Source organism: Phalacrocorax aristotelis, chromosome 6 (assembly GCF_949628215.1).
Source record: "Phalacrocorax aristotelis chromosome 6, bGulAri2.1, whole genome shotgun sequence".
Taxonomy (NCBI): Eukaryota; Metazoa; Chordata; class Aves; order Suliformes; family Phalacrocoracidae; genus Phalacrocorax; species Phalacrocorax aristotelis.
Window position 1 is genome coordinate 1229421 of NC_134281.1, and position 24695 is coordinate 1254115.

General features: G+C 55.2%; 2 protein-coding genes across 4 annotated transcripts; one reads left to right on the forward strand and one right to left on the reverse strand.

Annotated features, from left to right (window-relative positions):
- The first annotated feature begins 396 nt into the window (after positions 1–396).
- Positions 397–7594, forward strand: OXTR (oxytocin receptor). 3 transcript variants are annotated; one of them, XM_075095587.1, is made up of 2 exons: positions 397–1460; positions 6337–7594. In XM_075095587.1, the coding sequence occupies exons 1-2, from the start codon at positions 530–532 to the stop codon at positions 6567–6569; spliced, it is 1164 nt and encodes a 387-aa protein (XP_074951688.1). In that variant the 5' UTR covers positions 397–529; the 3' UTR covers positions 6570–7594. The 3 variants fall into 3 exon arrangements, 1 of the variants encoding a protein (XP_074951688.1); XR_012660985.1 differs by lacking the exon at positions 397–1460 and adding an exon at positions 1468–4004 and having other exon boundaries at positions 6337–6426; XR_012660984.1 differs by lacking the exon at positions 397–1460 and adding an exon at positions 1468–4028 and having other exon boundaries at positions 6337–6423.
- Positions 7595–8769: 1175 nt separating this feature from the next.
- CAV3 (caveolin 3) lies at positions 8770–14063 on the reverse strand. Its single transcript, XM_075095588.1, has 2 exons — positions 13827–14063; positions 8770–10860 (listed from the first exon to the last, which is right to left on the reverse strand). The coding sequence occupies exons 1-2, from the start codon at positions 13938–13940 to the stop codon at positions 10519–10521; spliced, it is 456 nt and encodes a 151-aa protein (XP_074951689.1). The 5' UTR covers positions 13941–14063; the 3' UTR covers positions 8770–10518.
- Positions 14064–24695: the final 10632 nt, after the last annotated feature.

Below are 24695 nucleotides of genomic sequence, written 5' to 3' on the forward strand. Positions count from 1 at the left end.
CGGGGAGGGATGCCCGGGGAGGGGAGACGCCCGGGGAAGAGAGGGGGATGCCCAGGCGAGAGGGGGAGATGGCCGGGGGAGGCAGGGATGCCCGGGGGAGGGGGATGCCTGGGGGCTGGCCGCTCTCCCGGGCTGGGAAGAGCAGGGGGAGAAGATGCAGAAGCGAGGGCTGGGGCGTGGGTGCAGCAGCCGTGGGAGGGCCGGGCTGGGGGCGCCGCGTCTCCCGGCCGGCCCTTTCCATACTCCTCCTCCCGCGCTGTGGTTTTGCCGGGGGCAGGAGCCTGCGGAGGCGTGGGGAGCCCTGGGAGGGGACAGGGTGGAGCCGGCGGAGAGCCCTCCGGGGACGGGGACGGGGCAGGGAGCGGGGCAGGGGCGGCCGCGGCCGGGCTCTCCCGCAGCCGGAGCGGCGCAGCCCGGGCAGAGGAGCCGAGCCGCGGCGGGAGGCGGCTGCCGCGGGCGGGGGGGCGTTCGCAGAGGACCTGCCACCCGCCCTCTCTGCTGCCAGGCTCTATGTGGGACGCAGCCGGCCATGGAGAAGTTGTATGTTGCGGGGAGCGGCGTGTGGACCATCAACAGCTCTCTGGGGAACGGCAGCCTCCGCCTGGAGAACCAGAGCTCCGGGAGGAACAGCACCACGGACCCCCTGAAGAGGAACGAGGACATGGCCAAGGTGGAGGTGACGGTCCTCTGCCTCATCCTGTTCCTCGCCCTGACCGGCAACCTGTGCGTGCTCCTGGCCATCCACACCACCCGGCAGAAGCACTCCCGCATGTACTTCTTCATGAAGCACTTGAGCATTGCTGATCTGGTCGTGGCCATCTTCCAGGTGCTGCCCCAGCTCATTTGGGACATCACCTTCAGGTTTTACGGGCCAGATTTCCTTTGCCGGTTGATCAAGTACTTGCAGGTAGTGGGGATGTTTGCTTCCACCTACATGCTCTTGCTGATGTCCTTGGACCGGTGCTTGGCCATCTGTCAGCCACTGAGGTCTCTGCACAGGAGAGCGGACCGGGTCTCTGTCCTCCTCACCTGGTTGCTGTGCCTGCTGGTCAGCATCCCTCAGATCCACATTTTTTCTCTGAGGGATGTGGGGAATGGGGTGTACGACTGTTGGGCAGATTTCATCCAGCCCTGGGGACCTAAAGCCTATGTCACCTGGATAACCCTCATGGTCTACATCATCCCTGTGTTGATGCTGAGCATCTGCTATGGCTTAATCAGCTTCAAAATCTGGCAGAATGTGAAGCTTAAGACAGCTCACGGGCCCAACGTGGGTCTGAGCTCCAGCTCCTGCAGCGGGATGGCGTTTGCCAGGGTCAGCAGCACCAGGCTCATCTCCAAAGCCAAGATCCGGACAGTCAAAATGACCTTCATCATAGTGTTAGCTTTCATAGTGTGCTGGACTCCCTTTTTCTTTGTGCAGATGTGGTCTGTGTGGGACACAAACGCTCCGCAGGAAGGTATGTCCTCTCCCCTCCCATAGCCCTACGTTTGCATGGGACTGCTTAGCTCAGCGGCCGCAGGGACACCGACAGTGGACTCGGGGGCTGCAAGAAACAGCCAGAATCTGTTCCGAGCCAGGTCTCAGGGGGCTGCGGGGAGAGAGGAAAAAGTCCTGAACATGGGAAAACCACCCAACAGGCAGCAGTGGCTGTGCCTGAGCTTCCCTGGCGAGGGCGAGGGCGAGCTTAGCCCCTGGCAAATTCAGGGCCACCGCAGCTCAGGGGTTGGGCTGGGTGGATAGTGGCTTGGGAGGTTTTTGCTGTCCCCAGGTGCACGAGCTCAGCCCCCCTGGGCCGATCTGGGGTCCCCGGTGGTTTGACTGCCCACCCCGGGTGCTGGGGTGTGCTGAGGGCTGCGTGGGAGCTCAGCTCCTGCTAGTGCCCAGGGCTGGGGTGGCCGCAGGAGGGAACTGCACAGCGTTACTGCCTGACTTGGGTTTTTTCGCTGTATCATTTTGTCCTCACCGACTTCTTTGCTTTCTACTCTTTTGCCCTCTTTTCCCTCTCTTCTGTTTCCACCCACCCTGGGATTGTGCTGCTGTTGTTTTATCTCTGACTGGAGCACGGTTCCTGTGGAAAGCCACTGATTTATGAGCAAACGGTTTTCCTAAAGGACGTGGTGTCGCTGAGTTGCCGTTTCTTATACTTGGCGCTGGCTGCTCCTGTCATCGCTAAGGTTGCAGACAGAGTAAAATATATTACCCTCCTCGGTCTCGCACGCTCGTAGCTGTGCAAGCCTGGGCTGTCCCCGGGCGGACGGGGCTGATGGTTCCTCTGCACCGCAGGGGGAACTGGCCGGGAAAGCTTAAAAGAAAAACTGTGCGTAAGTCTGTGAGGTAGGAGAAAGGGCAAAAACGTACACCCAGGGGCAACTCCTCCTTAGACAGACTGACCCAACTCAACAGAAATGCTGAGTCTGGGGATGGCAAAGACCAGTGAGGAGCTGTGACCCACTCCCGGCTCCCCCAGAAGCACTGCCGCGGCAAGGGCTTCGCAGCGGCGGGCACAGCTTGCTTGCACCGTGTGCTCTTTTCCCTGCTTTAACCCTATTCCAGCTATACAGTGCTCTGTGGAAAACCTGGTCTCCTGCAGCCCGTACACTCTCTTCTCCCTCAAACCGAAGCTGGTAGCCTGCCTGGCTCCAGCTCTCCTCACTTTGCCTTTATTGCTTCTCTCTGATCCTTTTATTTCAGGTGGAGAAGTGAAGCACAGCTTTTTAAACCTCCCTAGGTGCTCCAGGCAGCTGTCTCGTGGTTTTCTACCTGATTCAAGCTGACTGAAAGTTCAAGTCTTTCAGTACACCCTGGGATGAAGCCGCATCTCCCCCTTTTGCTGTATTTCAAACCTGCAATCTCGAGGGCTTCCACCTGACTCATCAGCAAACTAACCTCTGCCGCTCTGCTGATTCCTGCGGCGAGGAGCGGGGGGGTGGCCGCGGTGTTCACTGATCACGCCCTGCCTGCTGACTTGGGAAACTTTCCCTTGCTCACCCCGTGCAGCTGGCCCTGTGACGCCTTTTCTTTTCTGCTTTGCTTCGCTTCGCTTTTATGTAGCGAGGGAAGCTCCAGCCGTGCTGAGCTTTCCTCTCACGTTTCTGTTGCTCAGGGGCCCGTGTCTGCAGTAAAGGGTGGGAGTTTTGCCAGAGAATTTGCTGGAGGCTTTCATGGCATGGGGAGGAAAAGCCTTGGGTGGGTTATCGTGGATAGCAATGTGGAGACCCCAGCCCTTCCTCCCGGTCCCACCCTCCTCCTCGCTGGCTGCCCAGAGGCACGAGAGCAGCAGCAGGGGCAAACCTCTCTGCAGAAGAAAGGTGCTTTGCCTGCTGTGTTCCTGATAGTGTCGCCCTGCGTCCTGGGTTTCTTTTCCTTTGCACCGAGCCTTGGGCTGGCTTGGCCGGGCAGCATCGTGGGGCACCTGGCAGAGGTGTACCCTGCAGCAGAAAGGGGTCTTGGCTGCTTCTCACCTTGCAGGCTTTGCAGCCTGCATGGGCGTAAAGTCAGAGATGGAAGGGAGGCGATGAGCAGATCACAAAGGTTGAGTGATGAAGGGTCGCCTACTTAAGAAAATGTTTAGTTTTCTCCACATAGAATGGCATAAAGAGTGTCCCCTTGCACGGGAAAGTCTGCTTATAACTACCTGAATCCTAATGAATCCTGCGCAGGCGCCCCGCAGTTTTCTGCCCATGCATTGCATCCCGGAGCGTGGCGAGGCGCAGATCTCGGGCGTTAGCACAGGGACGCACGGCGCTTGGTCTGACGTGGGTAAAACTCACATTCTGCTCCCACCCGATGCCTGGCCTGGTGTGCCACGGGCCGTGCTTTCACCTTTGCAGGGTGCAAAGTCTGCTGTGGTTTGGTGTTTGTCAGGGTAAAAGATAAGGCTGTAAAGAAAACAAACCGAAGCAGCCCTTCTTTCCTAGTTGGTAAAGTGATAATCGGAGAGATCTCACCCTGCTATTACTGATCCACTTCAGCAGCTTTCCGCACGGGTCTTCCTCACTTTGTAAGACAACTTAAATAAAATAAGGCAAGTGAAGTGCAGAAGCTGCACCCCCGCCCTGAGCAGTGCCAGGCGGAGCGGCAGGCTGGGGCTGGGGTCCCGCGCTGCTGCCCGCCCGCTCCCCCTCTCCCGCAGCCACGCTATCGCCCTGACCCGCGCCCTGGCTCCGCGCACCTTCAGCACCGGGCAGCCCCTTTGGCGTCCCTTCCCCGTGGCTGCCCTGGGGCAGGTGAGGGTGCCCAAAGGTGGGCGCTGAACACCACGGGGCCAGGCTCGTCGGCGCGCTGCGTGCCTGGCGAGGGGCTGGGGGTGTCAGCGAGGTATCACGTAGCCGGGCCAGGCAGCAGCGATCCCCTCCTTTGCTGGCCATGCAGACCCACAGCCTCTGTAAGTGCAGGTTGGAGCGACAGGTTAGGATTCAGGTGTTGGCTTAAGTACTGGGGATCCTTCACAATACATTAGTTTAAATGAGGTTTCTGCTCCACACACCTTGCAGATAATTTACATGTGGCATTTTGAGCTTTGAGTCAAAGCTGGCTTAAAGCATCTGTGAAGATAATAGTGAGACTATGAAGCAACATAACTCTGTTACACGGGTCCCTTAATCTAGGGAGCTGGTGCCCTCAAACGTGGGCTGTGAGTGACAGCGTCTATCTTGTGTGGGGGAATTAATGAACAGTTCTCATTTCGTTTCACTTCTGCAGCCGCGTTTGCAGCAGATGTCGCGCAGCCCCTCCCCGGGCACAGCCCCCTGCCTCTGCCGATCCCTCCTGACAGTGCAGCATCCCCAGCCCTGGGGCGGTGGTTGTTCGGAGCCTGGGGAGAGCGAATGTCCGTGATGGGTAGCGCTTGCTCTTTGCAGTACTTCCTGGGGACCTCCAGCAGTCCTGCCGGGGAGGGGGAGAGATCCATCCTTAAGACCTGCAGTAAGCTCCATGAAATTCAGTTTATCTACTGCGGAGAGAGAAGAGCTGAGTCAGCCATGGCTTGATTTTTTTTTAAGTGGATAGAAATGCTATGATATATTTCAGGTCTTGTAAGCCATTTCCCAAGGCTTTCTTTCAGCTTATGCTTGAAATTAAAAGTGGTTGGATCAGACATCACTAGATCAGGAATTACGCATCAGTGGGTTAAAGGTGAATTTGGAAACTAGGATTCATTATTCACACTTCTTCTCTAGTTTAAAAACTGCAAGTGGATTTTTGCAGAAGCAGGAAGGAACCAGAAACAGCCAAAACCAAAGCATCCTTACTGCTGGCATGTCCCCTGAGAGCACAAGGAGATGGGAAGTTGGGCTGAAAACACAGTGAGCAGAGCAAAGGGGCTGCTCCGTGGGGGGCCGGGGCTGCCCCTCCTTGTCCCGGCTCAGCCAGGGCTGGCCGCTGCGGTGGGTGCGAGTCCCACCGTCCCCTTTCTCTCCAGAAGGCACCAGTCTGACCTCTCAGGTGGGATAGTCAGGGTCTTTGTGCTCTGGGAAGGGAGAGCAGCAGCTGGAGACTTGGTGTCCTGGCACCGTGCCGCCACCGTTGACTCCCATCCCCAAGGCCGCGCTTGCGGCCAGGAGCCATCGCCAGGCTCCCGAGCTTCATTACTGAGATGGGAATGGCCGTCGTTTGCCCTGGCAGAGCATCATAGGAGAAAATCAACCCAGGCGGAGGCAAATGCTACCGTTCCCCCAGACTGGGAAAGTGCTGAGCAAAGAGGCAGCACTGGTGGGCAGTGTCCTGCCAGCCGTGCGATGGTGGTGGGGACAGCCCAGGAGCAGGGCTTGCCCCTGGGGCCAGGGCGGGAACGTGGCTTCCCCACAGCCTGAGTGGGTCAAAGCTGCTCATCAGCCCCAAATTTGCTGCTGGTGGTGAAAAACGAACCCCCGGGCTCTTTCTGTTGCCGGTCCTGCTCTTTGCCATGGCAACTCCAAGAGGCCATGGTCCCTTCTCCCTGCTTTGGGCAGATAAAGGCAAATTGTGCAGATGATGCTAGGGGCAGCTCTGCCTCTTCCCAAGGCACTTCTAGGGTAACACGGAGCAGGCAGCAGTGCAGGAGCTGAGTGGCGGAAACACAGTTCTGGGGGGAAAAAACCTAAAACCAAGTTGCTTAAACCTAGACTCGCTTCCCCCCTTTTTATTCACCACCTCTTCTTTACTGACGTGCTGATGTGGTGTTCCTGCAGGCAGGGCAGCCCATCGCTGGCGCAGGAGGAGGCGTCGTGATGCTGGCAGAGCTCGGGGCTCTTGGCAGAGCCCACCATGGCACATACCCAGTGCCTGCCTCCCCAGGGTGGTGGTTCTCGCTGCCCACACCGTGTCCTGATGCTTCCCTGCTTTCTGCCTTGCAGCCTCCCCCTTCATCATCGCCATGCTCCTGGCCAGCCTCAACAGCTGCTGCAACCCCTGGATCTACATGCTGTACACGGGGCACCTCTTCCACGACCTGATGCAGCGCTTCCTCTGCTGCTCCACGCACTACCTGAAGTCGCGGCCGGCGTGCGACCTCAGCGTCAACAAGAAGAGCAACTCCTCCTCCTTTGTCCTCAGTTGCAAGAGCACGAGCCAGAGGAGCTTCATGTAGCCGTCCATGCCGTGAGGGCATCGCCAGCACCGTGCTGCCTCCAGCGCTTCCCTGTGAAAAGCTGGGGTTCGGACAAGCAAGGGGTGTCCGTATAAATAGGTGCATATATGTCTGTGCGCGTGTAAGCATGTACAGCTTGTTGTTATTTAACTGAGGTGGGAGCCAGGGCAGGACTTCTGTGGCCCAAGTTTCAGTGCTGCCTGGGACTGGATGCCAGGAACCCACTTCTGAGCCCCACCACTGGCGTTGGCGGCTTTTAGATACCACTGTTAGGGACAGGTTTTGCCCCAAGCAGTCCCGTGCTGCTGAGGCAGGCGTGCTACATCCCTGTCGGATGCGAGGGGCTGCAGCACAGGGTGGTGGGTGTCACCCCGGGCACCCGGCCCTTCCTCCGCCTGCAGCAGGAACCCCGCGGGATGGCAGCGCCTGGCTGGGGCAGAGCCGCGGGCGCTGCTCTCTCAACACGGGTGCGCTTGCTTCGCTTGAAGCACAGTGGGGCAGAGACAGCCCCATCCCTGCACCCCTGCACGGTGCCAGCCCTGCTGCCCCCAGCCCGGGCCCGCCGGCGGCACTGCCGGCACAGAGCAGGGCAAGTCCTGCCACCACGGGCTTTGGGGAACAGTGGGGACAACCCCTCCGAGGCACAACGCTAACGCCCGGGTGTCCCCACCCGCCTGAGCTCTGCTCCGTGTGCTGTGTGCAGCTGCGCGCATGGGTCAGCAGGAGCCAGGCGAGCGGACACGACTGCAGGGCCAGGGGATCGGTGCAATAACATGTTTGCTGAGTGCGCTCAAAAGCTTCTCTGCTGGCAGGCGTGTGGGATTACGGCTGGACTCCAATGGGGGTTAATGGAAAAACTCCTGTCGAGTCCGCCAAGGCCAAGCTTTTGCTTTGGGTTTACTGCAGATAGCATTTAGTCTTTTACACCAGTGCAATTTTCTTGCTCTGTAATGCACAAAGTCATGCTTATGGCATGGATTTTTTTATTGTTACGAAATATCTGTAAATAAAGTTTCCTGACTGTGTCTTGACGGAAAGCGGGAGGGGAAGCGCAGAAGGAGTACTAGACTAAGAAAATGAAGGAAACTGGTGGGAAGCGGCGCTTTAAACCCAAGACCCAGGTATGCTCAGCGTAACGATGCTTTTGTTTATAGAGTGCTGCACCAAGCCCTTGAGATCATCAACCCCTCTATCCCGTAGCGTGACACTCGCTGTGACACACCCTGGGACGGGGGGGTGAAGCGCAGCTCTGGCTGCGCGCGGTGGGAGCTTTCCTGGGCATCCTGTGGCAGTGGGATCCGGCGACTGCAACGGATGCTCCTGCCTTTGCTCCGCTGCCTCCCGGCTCTGCAGAGGCAAGGCCTGCATGCAGTCAAAGGGTAATATGGTTTGGGGATACAGGTTGGGGGTGAATACGAAAAATGCATTTAAATGTGTACTTTATTTTTTCACTGCCTCCAACAGGTCCATTTCCACCTTTCATGTCCTGGCATTCCTTTGAATTTTTTTCTAGTAGCTTCAAGCGAGCTCTCGGCGCGTTTGCTGAATGCGACCCAGCACATTCAGTCTCAGCATATTTTACCAGACCAGTTTAAATCCTTAGGACAGCACGAAGCATTTTCCTCCCATGTTCACCTTCTTTCTCCTTGAGAGTAATTAGCTCCTGCACAAAATGGGGGTGCGCGTGTCCCATTTTATCGTGAACGGGGGGCCTGGTGCAGCCGCTGTCTGCCAGGAAGGAAAGGCAAAGAGGCAATAGTTTTTACCCAGAGGGATGCACAGGGCAAGGAGGACGCTTCGGGAGAGGCAGGGTGTTGCCTTGCGAGCCCTGGTTGCAGTTACTGGCTGCGGTTATGGGGCCAGGCAGGTGGGGCCGTGCCCCCTCGTGCGGGCACGCTGCGATCTCCAGCCGAGCGATGCCGCAGCCCACGGCCGAGCTCCCGCGCCGGCCCCGGCCTGCGGCAGAACGGGGGTGGGGAGAGGAGCTCCTCGGTCGGCGCAGTGGAAGGATATCAAATGAGCTGCTGAAAATCTTTTCATAAGGGTCAAAAGCAAGATGGAGGTGCTGACACGTGAGCGGCGTCTGTTCCATGTGCAGGGAGCCCATAGATCGCGGTGGTGGGGAGATCAGAATTTTGGAGGTTTTTGGGGTTCAGGCTGTGAACTACTAGAACAACAACAACAAAAATTAAAAAGACTATAATCCCAGTATTGTTTTTAATTACTTTTATTCCCACAAAAAAACTTAAAAAAATGCTCATGATAAAGTGGTTTTGGAGATTTTTTTCCTCTACAAGTATCTAAATAGTTTTTATATTTATCACTCCGTCCATCTCTAGGCCCAGTGTTGCTAGAGCATGGGTGCTATATTGCTATGGAATAAGGGAAGTCCACAATCCCAAACCATTGGAAGAGCACCAATAGAAAATCTGGCTCTTTCTTGTCCTTGGCATGGCACTAGAAAAGACTTTGGCTCCAGGTCTCTGTTGGAAGCCAAGGCAAGAAAGAACAGGAATACAACTGCAAATAACCTCTGAACAGCGAGACCTCCTGGGCCCTGATTCAGCAAAGCACTTAAGGCCAGAGCCAAAAAAGTGTTTAAGTGCCTCAGAGTTAAAGTACGGCTTCACGGAAGATGGACTAAACAAATTAATTGACAATACAGGGAAGGAAATAGCTCCGAATGGGACTTTTCCCCCCTCGCCCCTGTCCTTTCACTGGAGCCGGGGTGGCTGGGAGCGGGCAATGCCCCGAGCAGGTCCTTCCTCCGCTCTGGCAGGCACGACTGGGTGAGCCCCGCGGGATGCTACGGGGGGGACCGGCCGGAGGGAAGGGTGCGAGGCAGCGCCAGACACGGGTCTCCTCCCTCGGGGCAGAGCCCGAGGGGTCAGCGTGGTCCTGCCCCCCCGCAGTCTCCATCGCTCCGTCCCAGCGCCAGGATGGCAGGGCAGGGCACGGAGCAGCTGCGCAAGAGAAACGCATTGCTGTGGGCCAGAGCTCACCCTGCACCAAAGCAGCGAGCACATAGTAAATATTGTCCCTGAGAAACAAGCCAAAGCTTCACCTAAAGCCAAGCTTGCCGTTTCTCAAGCAAAGTTATCAAAAGCCACTTGTTCTTGTGGCTCCCAGTGGTGCTGCCCGGCTGCCCCCTCTGCAGCCCCAGCGCTGCCCACCTATGCTGTCCTGCCCGTTGCATCCTGCCCACAAAGCGTAACGATGCCCCGTAATTAAGTAGTGAGCGTCAAACTGCCGCGAATGGTTTTGCAATTGCCAGCGGCCCAGGCTCAGCACGTACTCCCAGAAGGCAGACGCGACCTTTCATGCACTAATTGATCTGGATTTCAAAGCTTTGCTAAAATGTAAACACACATGAAAAAAGTTTGTTTTCACTAGCATTTCACTGATATTCTACCCATAAAAATTTTGTGCAGCGTGATTTAATACAGAAGCTTCCACAACAACAATTGTTTGCAGCAAATAATAATTCATACGCAAGTATTTCTCTCAGTGTCTTGCCAGACCGAAGGGACGGAGAAGCAGGCAGCGTTTGGTCTGTTGTCCAGCAGCATCTCTGCACCCTCGCTTCTCGCTCTGCAGCTGCGGGCCGCGGCCCAGGGCTGTGGTCCGGGAGAAGCTGCAGCCCCTCCTGCAGGAGCAGGGTGCGATGCTGGGGGTCCTGGCGGGCAGAGGGCTCTCCCTGTGCTGCTTGCCGAGCCTCAACGGGCTTCTCCTCTCCTAAAGCTGCTGGCTTTGCGGTACAGTAAGGGGCAGCCCAGCATGCCTCCGTCTGCAGGGAGCATCCCCGACAGCCAGCTCTGCCGTGGGGCCCTGCCACGCCGCGCAGGTCCCTGGGCACGGGTGTCTGTGTGCCCGAGGGCAGGGCACGCGGCAGGAGCCACGGAAACCTGCGCAGAGGGGCGGTTGTGCTGGTTGGGGTGGCGGTAGGGACCTAGATCTCCTTCCGGAGAGCAACCCTGACGTTGCTGCAGATCTTGGAGAGTGCCTCAAAGAACGGGTCACAGAAGGTGTGGATGCAGAGGGAGTAGATTCGGCTGACGCACTGGATCTCTATCAGGTAGCTCTTGATGCAGGGCACCACTGCCCAGATGTGGCAGAAGGAGATGAGGGCAAAGAGGAAGCCCCAGATGACTGCCAGGGGGATGCCCAGGATGGCAGAGAGCAGCCTGTAGCACCAGTACTTGCTGACAGTGAAGGTGGTGTAGCTGGTTTTCCAGACACCGTCAAAGCTGTATGTTCCCACAGGCTCAGCGATCACATCCTCAAAATCCACCTGGGAGGAGAGAAGACTGAGGTAAGGGGGGTTTGGGGGCGTTAACAAGAGCCCCAGTGCAAGGACGAGGATCAGCTGCGATGTGGGAGGAGAGCCTGAATGGAGGGGGCTGGGGAGAGGAAGGGCCGTGCTGGGGGGACGGATCCCCTGCACCCCCCGGAGCAAGGAAAGCCCTTGCCCTCGCAGAGGTCCAAGCGGGAGATGGCGCAGGGCTCCCGGCACTGCGTGGGCTCAGCCTGTGGGCAGTGCGGCACGCAGGCTTAACCCATGGCAGGAGACCCCAGGCTTGGCCGCCCCAGGGCACATTCGCTGGTCCCAAACCCCGAGCTGCGGACGGTGCTTCCAGGTGCCAGGGCCAGGCACGAGCCCTCGGAACAGGAGCTGAGCGTGGGAGTGTTTACTCCGGAGGGGGACAGAGCCTGTTCCTACCCTTTTTTAGGATTCAGGGACATGGGCTGCCTTCTCGGCAAGAAGGTGGTTTGTGCTAACAAAAATCTAATGGCCCTCTTGATTTACAGTTTATTTATTTATATGTCTGGCAGCGAGGTGCTCAATTCTGTCTGTGTTCTGTCTGAAGAGGGGGAGAGATCAGCTCGGTCATGCCCCCACGGGGATAGTGCTGTTATGTGTGGGCACCGGGAGTGCGTCTGAATGTCAAATCTCTTAAAAGCCTCAGAACTACACATGGAGATCTCAGCGTGGTGTAACTCATTTCTAGGGAATAGGTGAGCTAGGCTGTTTGTCTTGAGAAATAGCATGGCTGTTCCTTGGAGAGCTAATGTATCTGTTTGCATGTTTATGATAAATTGCAATATCTATTCTGGTTTTGGAAGCACTTTGATCATAAAATCATTCTGCATCATCTTTAATTTCCTGGAGCAGGCAGGAGGTACCGGAAGAAATATTGACATGGATTAGGAATCAGCAGCCACATTAGCCGGTCCTGGAGCACCTGTCGGCACCTCCCGGGAAAGCCCTGCTGCCCAGGTGGGCTGGGAACCGAGCAGCAGGGCACTGCACAGCTGCCTGAGGGCCTGGTGAGCTAATAAGGGGATCAATTAAGGAAGGGAGCAGCAGGCTATAAGAGAAGAGTCTCCAGCTTGCTGCTTCTTTTGCTAATGGTGCACCAGAGGTGGGGCTGGAGGAGCAGCGGAGGCAGAGGCTGGATCCTGAGCTGAGCCTGGGCACAGCCCCGAAGCGTTCAGGGACCAGCAGACGCAGGTACTCCTCAATTGCTCTGTGGCTTTGCCTGGGAGGAGGCTTTTAAAGCTCTGTAAAGCCCCCGTGGCTGGTGCCACTACTGTAACTGTAACGTGGTCTCACGTTCCGGCTGTTGCTCCATAATGCTCAGGGCAGGTTTATCTACGGCCAGGTTTATCAGCCTGCGAAGCTCTCTGCCTCCCTGCTGCCCTCCGCTGGATGCCTCTCTACCTGCTGTGCTTTAAGAGCATTACATGCTTTAATGCCCAGGGGTTTCCCCGAGTGTTGCTGCCCACCGGAGGGTGTGGAGGCTTTGGCTTTCCCTTTGGGACGCTGTTGAGCAGCAGTGGGACAAGTTGTGCCCCCCATCCTGGGGCTGGCTCTGCCCTCCCTCCCCAGCCTTATCGCCTGTGCTATTTTTACGGTGGGAGGAATGCTTGGTAGCTTGAGCAAATGCTCTGAAAACTTCCAAAGCTGATGAAGCAGCACTGTGGCCATGTAAGTGGGTGAGCTCGAAAATCCTCTTACAGGCTTTTGGGGATCCCCCAGTGGGAAGAAGCAGGGTTGGGGTGGCCTGGAAGGTGCTGGCGCTACCCCTGTAGCAGCTGGCAATGTCTGCAAGCTGGGGAGCGGTAGGTGTGCCCCGAGTGCTGCCTGGCACCGGGGGGAGCTGGCTGAAGGCTGTCCTGGCCCTTGCCGCGCCGGCAGCATGGCTGATGGCAGGGTGGTGCTGGCCGCAGCCCGGCGCCTTTCCAAGCCCTGGGCCAAGGCTGTTGAGACGTGCTGGTGTGGTGCAGCACAGATGTGGGACGTGCTGCTGGGAACATGCTCGAGATACCGTGGCAGCTGTCATGGGCACGTCTCGCTGTACTGGAAGGGCGCCCATCTATGGCTGTCACTGCTCATCTGGGGGGCTTTTAATTTGACCGTGCCATGGTTTTAGCTGTAATAGTGTTTTAATGCACAAATGCAGGCTTGCATTTCACTGGCGTGATCAAGGTCACAGCCCGTTACAAAGCCTTTGTGAGCGGGCTCGGCACATGCTGTCCCTTCTGGCGTGTCATCCACTCTGATCTCTCAAATACAGTTTTTGCAAAACCCTTCCGTCTCCTCTTGTTCTCCTTTGGGCCAAAATTTTCTTTGGCATAACACTAACAAAGCCTAGAGCAACCATGTTTCAGTGGTCAGCGTTCAGGAAAACGTTTCCCTGTTCAGCTAGACTGAGAACTCTCTTGATCAAAAATAGACAGAGGAGGCTTGCTGCACCCTCCGGCTGCTATGTGAGAGAAACCATCTTCTTCCAAACAGGCCAACACGTTTCTAAATGCTCTGGTGCTCAGATTGTCCTGTCTTAAAAATTAGCAGCCTTTTTCCAAGGTTCCCTTTAAATCAGTGATATGGGCTTGACCCTGTTCTATTTTTGGCTCCCCCACTCACTGGTACAAAGGAGGGCACCTCCATAAATTTTCAAGCTACAGCCCATGAAGTTGGAGCGTGCATTCAAGGAATGGGAAATATTGCATTAACTGGAGCCGTGCACACCACGCAGCCACCCCGCCGGCGTCTGGGCGCCCCTGGCAGCAGGGTTGGGGCTTGCAGCAGGTCACCTCCCTGCAGCCCGAGGTAATGCCTCCTCTTGAGGCACGGATACCGGGGACGTACAGCCCTGGCTGAGACCAAGCCAAACACAGAATGACACCACCAATGTACTGACTGCATTAAGGAGGCAGCGATGCTTCTAAAACACGGTGCTGAGAAAGTCCTACCTTTACAACGTCCTCGTTTATACGCTTTGGGTCTCTGTTCACCAGGTCGATCTCCTTGATGTGTTGGTCCTTGATGATGATCCTCTCCTCCAGCTCGGTCTGTTCCGCTGCCATGGCTGCTCTGCTGCCGGCTTGGCTCCGGCCGGTGTCAGAGCAGGGAATTGGGGCTCTGCTGGAGGAGGACCTGGGGGAGGGCAGGGTGTGGAGGCGCTGGCCCCCCCCACCACCCGCAGCAGCTGCCCTGCGCCCCTGGCAGTGCTCCAGGCTAAAATTAATGTGGTGCCTCCCGCAGCTGCCCTGAAGTGTCCCTTAAAGGGGCTTTGCTGGGGACAGCCCCTGCGGTGTCACCTCTGGGGGGGGCACATGTGTGGGTGGCTGGTGGCCCTCGAGATGGGGCAGGGGTGGCACAGGGGGTGGGTGAGCGAGCAGCCCCCAGCCCTCCCGGCCCAGCTGTGCAGGTGGGATGCTCCCCTTGGGTGGGGAGTCAGCGTGGGAGAGGTGAAGCCTCAGTTGGGGCAAAAGTCCTCACAAGCATGAGAGAAATAATTGTTTATGAGGGAAACTGTTGTTTACAAATCTGTAAACCAAGTGGCTCAGGGGAGATGGGACTTGTGTCTATAAATATCACCCAGAGAAGCCACATTGTCCTGGGACGAGCAGTGAGCCTCGGGGTCCCTCTGGGAGCTCGTGGTATCAGCTCAGATTCCTTTGATTCTAGTTTTTCATACAGAGAAACTCGAGGAAATCCAATGGAGCAGCCCACAGATTTATAATGGTCAGGATTTCTCCTCCGTGAACACTGGGCACAGTGACATTTAGCATATTAGGAAGATTTATTTAACTTCTGCTGGATTTTGATAATCCTTGTCAATCTCTTCAGAGCTCCCTCGGTTTTCATGAACTGCATATTTGTTTGGAACGAATGGTTTTGTGGAAAGAAATACAACCCCAACAACCAAACAATCCACCTACCTACCCAAAGCTGCTGCCAAATCAGTTGTTTATAGACATTTTCACTTGAAGGAATATTGGGATGACTGAGCTCTGTGCTCCCGTGGTGTGTCCCTTTGGTAAGGGTGACCTTACAGCTGCTCTGAAGCCTCTCCATGCAGTGCTGGGGACACCTTGATGACAACCGGCCGTGCTGTGAGGGTGACAGCAGGTGGTTGTGACTTCCCCGCAGTGAGCCCCGTGCATTGGCACCACACTTGGTGGTGTTTGGAGGCAAAGCCTCTCGGGGGGGCGACTGCGTGTTAACCCCCATTAGCGTTAAGTGCTCGTGAGACGCGTGTCTGAGCTGTTCTTGAGCCCCGCTTATCTCCTGGGAAGTGCTTTGGGTTTTGTTGTTGAGATGAAGCACTGCCTCTGGCAAAGGCTGGCAGTGACACCCCCATCGCTGTGCGGGAGAGGAGCAGGTGGGGATGCTCCCCTCTGCCGGGAGCGGAGCGGGTGGGAGCACCCGAGGGACCCTTGCTGACCGCCCGCGATCTGGTGCTGCTGGGGGCGCGTGCTTTGCCCTTCCTTCGCGCAGGCAGCGCGGGCAGCCCACCTGCACGCCGCTTGCGCCGATACAACACAGCAAAGTGAGAAGGGGTAGGAGAGAAGGATGCGTGGCTTGTTGAGGAGGAGGGATCATTATCCCGGAGGTGTCTGCACAACCGCTGGGCATGGAATTGGCCGCTTTGGAGCTCATGCACTCGGCTGGGATGGGGGGAAGGTATTTTAACTGCTAAAGGCTGCTGCCTTCCAAAAACACCAGTGCCTGTGCAGTGCCGTCTTTATCAAAGCGCCGTGGCTCGGTGCCTGGAGCTTTCAGCGCTGCAATGGTTTTGTCCCAGCCCTTTGAGTTGATATAATACAGTGCAAAATGGGGTTGTGTTCTCTCATCTGGCTGAGGCGAGAAGGTCTCTCAGGAGTATTCATTTTTCCAGAGAACTTGTGCTGGCGAGGGCCTGGCTGAGCGTTACCAGAGGCTGAAGGCTGCCAGACTCTAACTCCTGCTGCTGCCTGTGGTGTTTTTTCAGTATTTTTGCTGTAGTCGCGGCGGTACCTCAGTCTGGAGGCTGTTTTTCTTGGGATTTCTGCTCTAGTGAAAGCAGATGTGGTGGTGCCCTGGGGTGTGACAAATCCATGGCTAAAACTGTGATGACTGCAGCTTGTCAGAGACCTCCCTGACTCCTCCTGTGGGGAGAGAAAGGGCCCAACTGGGGGTGGAAAGTAAGCATGGAAACCATGGGGTTTTGCAAAAGTAAAGTAGGCACCTGTGGAGAAGGGACAAATTCTGTGAAGGTTTCGGGGCATGGGGCTGTGGGTGTAAATCTGGGCAGGGTGCTTCTGGAGAGGAGCACCCGTCGGCGACCCTGTCCTGGCTGCGTTCCTCCGAGTGAAAGGACACTGGAAAACCCTTCACTAGCACTAGTTCCAGGTCCCTGGATCTCTCGCCGGCGGGGCAGCCTTCCTGCAGGGTTAGTGGGGCACTGCACCAGCAGGCACAGCTGCGCTGTTATAAATGCACCCGGGAGGCAGCGAGCTGCTGCCTGCGGTAAAACGAGCCCAGAGCTGGTTGGGTGTGGGACTAGCAGAGCCTGGCTTGAGCCAAGCTGCCGTCTGCCCTTCGGCGGGGCTTTCGTGCTCGGTCGGCGAGCTGCCCTCCGCCGGTGGTGCCAGCACCAGCTCCTCCTCAGCCACAGCGGCTGGAAGAGCCCAAACCCAGCATGCGCTGGCGTTGCGGATAAAAAAAATCCCCCATACTCCAAAGCTTTGGGCACCAGCTTTAAGGCCAGACTTGCTCTGCCATGGCTGAGCTCCTCCCTAAAAAAGTTTTGTAGCCCCACTGCTGCCATGGCTGAGCACTTCAAGAGAGATTGTGAAAGGTGTTTGTGCAAAATAACCTGTTTTCCCCTTACTCTGAGCTGAAGGAGCACATTGCTGGTGTGAGCGGGGCTGCGAGCGGAGGTGGCGTGCGTAACCGCCGGCTGATGGAAGAGCAAGGCTGGCTTGGCCAGGAACCAGTGCTGAATTTAGGAGGTGCAGCTGCTCCCGGCAGCGAGGGAGGAGTGTGACGTGCTCTCTGCTCTGCAGCCCTGCTTCTTCCTCGACCTGTCCCATGTGGAAGGCTTTACACCAGGGAAGGTGGGGGTTTGGCGACCTGCCCTCCCTGCGGTCCGGGGGGCTGGGCCGGCTGCCCCGAGCCCCAGGGCTGTGCGGGGGGATGGCAGTGTGGCTGTGGGGTGCAGCACGCCCTCGCCCCTGCTTCGCTGGGCCCTGCCCCACCTCTCGTATGGGATTTCTAACAGCGTGAGTCACTTGCTGTCTTTAGGCTTGGGCTGGGCTGGTCCTTGCTGTCTGCACCCAGGCACGCGGCTTTGGTGTCCCAGGCGTGGGAGTAGGAAAATGTGAACCTGCGTAGTGGTTAAGGTGCAGTTGTAAGTGTCTCAAGTAGCAATGAGAGAGAGGAGGAATATTCTGTTGCACCGTAGATGCTATAAATAAATCTATTTCCGAGTACTTTGAGACTGTGAATGGGACACCATGTAAAAGCTGCCGGTGAGCAGAGGCTACAGTGGATTAACAGTTATCTTAGTTTGTAAGTAACTAATGACAACCAGAAGTTTAACTGCTAAGTATAGATGGTAAAACAATAGCAGTTTTAGCAAATATTAATGTTCCCCTGGGCATGGATATAGATGAGACATGCATTGAAAGAATTTGCTGGCCATGGCTTGTCTTGTGGAGACTCTCTCCCAACCTGGCCATGCAAGAGACTCAGATAGCCTTTAATTTCTTGGCAGCGCCCTTCACTGGTACCAACTCACACTTCAGCTGCACAGCAATAAAATTATCTTGCCTTTCAATATAAAGTCCAGCCTTTGTATAGCAAATGCGTTTCTCCTTCCAAATCGGGGGCTTCCCCTTGTGGAGTTTTTCTTGCACCAGCCTGCCCAGGCTCCAGGCAAGTCCTAAGCTTCAGCTGGTCCTCTCATCCCCTGAGAGCAGCCACCCTCAGCCAGCCCTTGCCTGTATGTCTGTCCAGCTTTGAGTGTGGAGGAAGGGGATTCAGGCTCCTGCAAAAGGCTGGGCAGATCTAGCATTCCTGCAAGCACGGAGCACACCTGGGTGTTTTAAAACCCAGCTCCCCACTCCGGTGCAGGAGTCTGGGGTGTGCCCTTTACCAGTGGGTGGCTCCTGCCCTGTAAATGCAATATTGCTGGTGGCCACTGAACTGAGAAGCCTCTTTTGTTCAGCTCTTTGCTGCTGTCATGCTTGCTTTCCCATTCCTCGGGCAGCTCCTCGCAAAGCTTTGTGCTGCAGCACTGACAGAGGAGGTGCAGCTTGGCTGCTGCTGGGATCACCATTGCGGTCTAGAGCTTACCAGAGAAGCAGGGCTTGGGCATGTGGCTCAGTCCTCCTCGTCCTGAAACCTTCCCAAACTGTCAGGCATAACTTAGGGCATGAAGGAAACTCCACTGCTTCTGTTTAGCTTGGAGTGTTTTTCCCATATGTCAAGTCTTTGAAGGCTTTTTTTCTCTCCCAGGAAAATAGAGTTCCTTACATACACAGCAGAGGCAGGAGGGGGGATCCAAGGTGGGCTCGACAGTGGAAGAGCAGGACGTGTCTCCCCAGTGCTGCCCGGGTCACTTCTTGTCCTCTGCTGGACAGACCTTCTGCAAAAAGGATGCCATAAGCTGCCTGCTTTGCCCCTGATGCTTGGAGCCGGGTGCTGCCCCCTTCGCTGCTCCTCTGCACACCCCAGGGGTTAGGGGCTGAAGCCCGGCTGCGCTGAAATTCAAGTCTTTCGTTTTGAGAACATGTGTTAGGAAACCTTGTGAAAAGTTTCCCTCTGCAGAAGCAGATGGTTACCATTGCCCCCTGACCAGTCTTATGTGTGATCTCAAGGAGGGTATTGCTTTTGGTAAATAGATTATCAAAACCTGGGCCGGCTGTGGGCTAGGAGGGGTGTTGGGAACTTAGGAGCCTTCTAGAGGTCAGGTAAACAACCTGCTGCTTGGTCCCAGCAAGTAAAATATACTTCTCTCTAGCAGGGAAGAATAAAGCAGAAGCAAAGCTTGCAGAAATCAAAGCTCCTATGAGAAAAAATAGACCAGAATTTCAGTGGAGGAATAGTAAAGAAGAAGAAATTGGGAGCTTTTGCTATTGATTCCTCTGAGAGCACGCAGTATGCTGTGGGAGAGAGGAGAGCTGGGTACAAAGTGATGTTGGTAAATTAAGTCTTAGGTTAAAGCAGGAGGAATGACTCCATGCATAAATCCTGACCTCAGGGGCTTTTAATCCTTCAGCTCAGCTTAGCATGTGCAAGGAAAGCAAATGAATGAGTATTTCAACCAAGTGGAAAGCACTGCCAGATGGGAGTGAGGGAAAAGGATCAGCTCTGCCTTCAGTGCCTGGAGCAGAGCTCGCCTTTCATGCTTTTTGTTTTTTTAAAAGCAAAACAAAACCACCTTTCATGTCTCCTTCCCACGAGCACCTTTTGGCTCTTCTGACCACGTGTTGCAGGTTAAATCTCAGTTTTAACGATCCATTCCCTAGTGTTATTTCTCCCTGAAAATGGGAACCTGCAAGTGGTGGTGGTGTGGGATCCTGCCTTTGGTTTCTCTTGCATATTACCACCGTGCTGTAAGTCAGAAGGTAGAGGCTGGGTCTCCTCTGGTGGCAGGAGAACGCCTGTGCAGGCTTGCTAGCGCTGGGGATGAGTTTCTCTTCTTTTGGGTGCAAATCTGCAAACCTGGCCAATGGATATGCAGACACCTGATCCCCTCCTTGCCTTCCTTTGGCTTGAAGGAGCACCAGGATGAACCGTGGGCAATGACATTGTGCCACGTGAGGTTTGCACTACGCAGCACCTTGAGTTTCACGTGCAGAAACAATCTATTACTAAAGTAAGCAACTTGGATAGAAATGCACAGGAGGAGCAAAAGCCCCAGGTAAGAAAACTGTTTAAATCACGCTTTTGCTGGTCAGCTTGGGAACACCTGAGGGAATTACTTGTGCTTCCAACCAAATGGGATGCGTCTTTTCCATCGGCCTCGAACTCCCTCTCTGTTTCTGGTCTCTCCCTTCTCCCACAGGGACTGCAAGCCAGAACTCTCCTAGATCATAAACGGCGCCTTGTTCCTTTCCTGCCCGGATCTCCTCTCTCTTAGCATGAAAGAGGAATCCAGCCTTGCTGGAGTTATGTGTCAGAGTCCTTGGATGAAAAGCCTGGCCCCGTAGGACTGCTCCAGAGAGCAGTGCCCTGCCTCCCTGCATGCGGCACAGGGTCTCTTGTGTTCAGGCTAGTCCTTGCTCTTCAGTCCTCAAGTGCTATTGAGTACAGAAGGTACAGAGGAGAGGGCCTTAATGGCATTACCGTTTCAGAGGCAGCTGAAATAGGTGGCCAGCAAATAGAAGTTTGAGTAGGAGTTCTGTCATGTTTAATACAAATTAAAATTAAATTTCACTGTGGAAGTACAGAAAACCATTCATTTTTCATTCAAGTCTTTTTAGTTTGTTTCAATTCAAAGTGTTTTGCCCTTTAAAAGAGAGAAGGTCTATGAATATCAAATTCATGCCCCTGTGGACACACAACCACCTAATCTTTTTGCGTTCTTGTCGCCGTTGTAAATGCTGGGATGGGAGCTCAAGCCCTTCTGCCCAGCAGGATGCAGTGGGTGCTCTGCTGGGGCGGAGAGCGAGTGCTGAGGGCAGGCCGGTGCTGCCCCTGCTGCAGACGTGAGCAGGAGGGGGCAGGTTTAGGGCCACACAGAGCAGGAGCTGGACAGTCCTGGTGGAAATCCTTTCTTTTATTTGTCGTGCAGCCCCTCAATGTAGAGCAGGGAGGGAGAGCTCAGCTGTGACAGCACATGTAAAGCTGCATTTTGTCAACGGTTCTTCTTTTTGTCTTTAATTTGAGTTATGAGGGCTTTTGCTTTGGACGTATTTGTCCCGAATCTCCGGCGTGCCCAGGTGCTGAGGGCACACCAGCTGCGGTCAGAGCCGTGGGGTCCGGGCTGCCGGCGGCGCGATGCAGCAGCCCCCGGTGGATGGGGGAGACAGGCTGCCCTCCACCAGGGACGCAGCAGGTCTGCGGGAGACCCGAGGAGATGGCATCGCATCAGGGCAACCCAGGTACTGGAGTTTCTGCTTTTAATGCTGCGTTTAACAATACCAGTGCGCTGGGTATCACCTACAACTGCATTTCTTGTTACGCAGATTGTCAGGCACTAATTGAGCTTGGAATTAACCGCTAGCTATTTCCTAATTCCTCTTAATCACATGCTCGTGGCTGGGGGCAAACCTATGTTTTAAATGTTGAACAAATGACTGTCCTGTGTCAGACTGGGGGGGAAGTGCGTTAGGCGCAGGAGTAGCTGGGATGCCTCAGCGGAACAGTCACCCCTCTGCAATGCCTTTGCACCCTGTCGCAGGCTGCCCGCAGCCCCGGGCCAGGGCTGGTGCTGTGCTGCAGTGGGGAATGCCCGGCGTCCGAGCACTGCCCTGCCTGGCACGGGGCCCCGACACGCTGCCATGGGGCAGCAGCGCTGGGGCCCCGGCTGATGCATCAGTGGGGTCACTGAGGCCGAGTGGCCCTGGCGGGGGGCTCCGGCGGCCCCGGTGGGGGCGGCAGCCAAAGGGTCTCGCCAGCCCTCGCCCACCCGGCCTCTTTGCAGGGCTGCTGCTGGATGGTGCCAAGCCTGTGCTGAGAAAAACCAGCGTCAAGTAACTCATGGGATGTTGTTTCTCCTCTGCTGAAGGCACAGGAGGACAGTTTTGGAGCAGTTCCCTTTCAGCTTGTGTTTGTATCTCCTCTTAATCTCAGCTCTTTTCTCTCGCACCAGCACTCTAAATTCCTTTGGATTTTCATTTTAAAATAGCCTCACTTGGCTTTTCCTTATCGAGCAAGAGTCTTCTTGATTTATCACTTGTGACATAACCAATTGGGTAGTCTGATAATCAGATTTAACTAGTTGGTGTGCTGCTGATTGGAGCTAGGGTCCAGACTCGCCTTTGGCTATTATCTCTCCTGGTGTTATTAGTTTTTTTCCTTTGATCAAAAAACATGCAGCAGTAGAATAATGCTTTCCCTTTCAGCAAAGAGAAACACTGCTCCGTGCTGCAAGATCAGGAGCCAGGTAATGAGGGAAGGCACTGCCAGCATCCAGAAGACTGCAGCTGTGGCCCAGATGAGTGTTTTGCAGCAAGCTGCAGTGAATGCAATGGAAACCAGACAGTTAAACCATTGTGCTGGCAAGAAAATGACCCCAAAGAGGGGCTTGGCAACACAGGTTTAAGAAAGTGAATGTGTGTGTGTATGCCCTAAGAGGAGTGGGGCGTGCCTGAGTGGGGGGCAGGCCCTGGGCACTGCTGCCCCCCAGGCCCCCACTCATGTTGAGCTGGTTTAACAGTGCTACGGTCCTGGGCTCTGGGGGGGCTCCTTGGCGAGTGCATTAAGAGTGGGACTAGCTGCTATCCTAGCTGGGCTCAGAGCTCAGATGGGCTCAGCCCGGGCACCAAACTCCCTTCTTGGGAACAAACATCCCATTGCTTAGCGGCAATGCTAAGCACAGGGATTTGCAGTTTGCAGACCTGCTGGGGTGCAGGTGGGTTCAGTAGCCAGCTGGAGCACGGGGAGCGCTGGGAGGCACAGGGATGGCAGGGTGGGTTTTACCCCAGTTGCATCGGTCTGCTCTCCTGGCCCCAGCTTGTCTCCTGAAGCCTGTCCTGGGGTGGGTACAGGGGCCAGCACCCATCTCCATCAGCACCTTTGTCTTTTGGCTGCCCAGCAATCCCACGGGTGGGTGGGATGGGGCTGCTGCTGCTCCCAGGAGGCTGTGGCAGCAGAGGTGAGGCTGGGAGCAGACAACAGTGTGTGATGCCCTACTACTTTATCACTATTTTTTTAGCAATGGCTGATTTTGCTGTCTGGACTCCCTGTATTGTTTAGCTCTGCTGTGCAGCACCTATTGCCAAAATAATACAGAGCTCAACGAGAGCTGCAGTAGTGAAAACACACAAATCCTTCTGTGACAGCCCAGGGCAGCTGTTTTGGTGTAGAGCAGTGCTCAGGGGTGGCAAGGCCAAGTCAAATTCAGGTTTCCAACTCCATCAGTTGAAGTGGGAAGAGCATTCAGCTGGTGCATATGTAGGAGAGTTGGGGTGGCTTGTGAGCCTGGATGTGATGGTGGAGGCTGGCTGCAGTGGCTGGCTCCTGTCCTGGGCGGCCCTGAGGTGCTGCAGTGCAGAGGAGCCCCTGTTGTGCTGTAAGGACAGACTGCAAAGACTGTTTGGTTCTGCTGCTTCATGAGCACATGCCATGCTACAGCAGAAGGACCACACTGCCTGTCTTGGGCTCCATGGAGGAGGCTGGGAGACAGAAATGGAGAACATCTCCCTGTAGCCTGCCCCTGGGTGCAGCAAACCTGTTGCTGTTAAAAGGAAGGTCTTACTGATGATTTCAGGACTTCACTTTCCTCCTCCAGACTGGCATTTTTTGACAGCAGAACAGATTTGAGAGGAAGGAGAGCAAGCGTTTTACCCTCTTCGAGGTCCAGGAGAGATCAGGAGAAAACTCACCCTGGTGCAATGACCCAAGCAGGGTGTGTGGGTGGGTTTGCTAGATGTCTGACCGGCTCATCTGGGGGGCTGCTCCTGCATCTGGAAAGCCCTTTGCTTCCCCCCCAAGGAATGGCTGACGTGTTTTCCCCTTTCCCACCCAGGTGGTTTTACAGTGCATTCTCGTTATATGCTCCAGTGCAGCAGAGAGGTAGCATGGTTTAACGACCAGGACCTAGAAGCCCAGTCCTTATTTGAAAGGAACTAAGCTAAGTTGGGATCTGTCTGAATAAAACACAACATGAAGGGTTTGTGTGAGGCAGCCAAAGCTGAAGTGCAGAAAGCAATGCCTGTTACCGCTCATAAATAAGAAAAGATGCTGCTCTTTGGATGATGTCAGGGCAAAGATGTGCAGAGGGATTTTTGCAGTGTTGATCAATATTGCTTGGCTGTGCCATGTCCAGGAGGCTCTTGATGCCTTCAAATAAAATCCTTTCAAGCCCTGGAAGGGGGGGGGGCCCTAGTCTCTTAATAACCCAGTGCAGAATGTAGATGCCTATTTCTAGCACTGAGAGATTTGCACGTGAAAGGCTTCAGCTGCTCTTCCTTGTTCTGTTCTGACCTATTGTGGTATTCTTCTGTCTGGCAGTGGCTGTCTAAAAGCTAAATACTGGACGGGCTCAGGCTCCAGTGGAACTGCTGACAATTTTCCCCCCCAAAATAGCAATTTTAGAACTAAGGTCGATGGCCAAGCAGTTGTTCCTGTGGCTCTGGTGGGCTGGCTGGCAGGGCTCGGGGGATCCCTGCAGGTAGGGTAAGGCTTAAAGTGGTGATGGGGTTACTTTAAGCTGGAAGAAAAGATGGCAAGCTTCTGAGCACCTAATATCCCAGCTTAGTATGCTGACAGCTGCTAAAAAACAGTGCTAAAGAGACTGGCAAATATAGTACCATGAAAAGTTTCCCATCTCCCTCTCCTCTGGGTGAATGTTTTATCTATAGCATTGCACGTGGCAATGTGGAGCTGAAAAAATAATGCCCATTCCAATAAAGTATATATAAAAGCTGTGGCCCTGGTCTGTAAAGCCAGGGTGATCTCTCAACCCTTAAAGTATTTGTTAAACGTGAAAGACACTCTATTCCATGAAACATCTGTCAGGAGTAGATTGCTGTTTGATTGTGCTCTGGTCCAAGCCACTGTTCCCTCCTGGGCTTTAGAAGGGCAATATATATGTTGGGTTTTGCTTTGTGTAGATACCTCTCGTGTGGCCATCTCGAGCCGGTACGCTGCTCTCCAGGGGCCCTGACCACAGGCTGCAGCCA

Coding starts and splice junctions, on each gene's coding strand:
- OXTR (XM_075095587.1), top strand. CDS start 530: ATGGAGAAGTTGTATGTTGCGGGGAGCGGCGTGTGGACCATCAACAGC. Junction 1,461..6,336: donor CACAAACGCTCCGCAGGAAG/GTATGTCCTCTC, acceptor TCTGCCTTGCAG/CCTCCCCCTTCATCATCGCC.
- CAV3 (XM_075095588.1), bottom strand. CDS start 13,940: ATGGCAGCGGAACAGACCGAGCTGGAGGAGAGGATCATCATCAAGGAC. Junction 10,861..13,826: donor TAAACGAGGACGTTGTAAAG/GTAGGACTTTCT, acceptor CTCTCCTCCCAG/GTGGATTTTGAGGATGTGAT.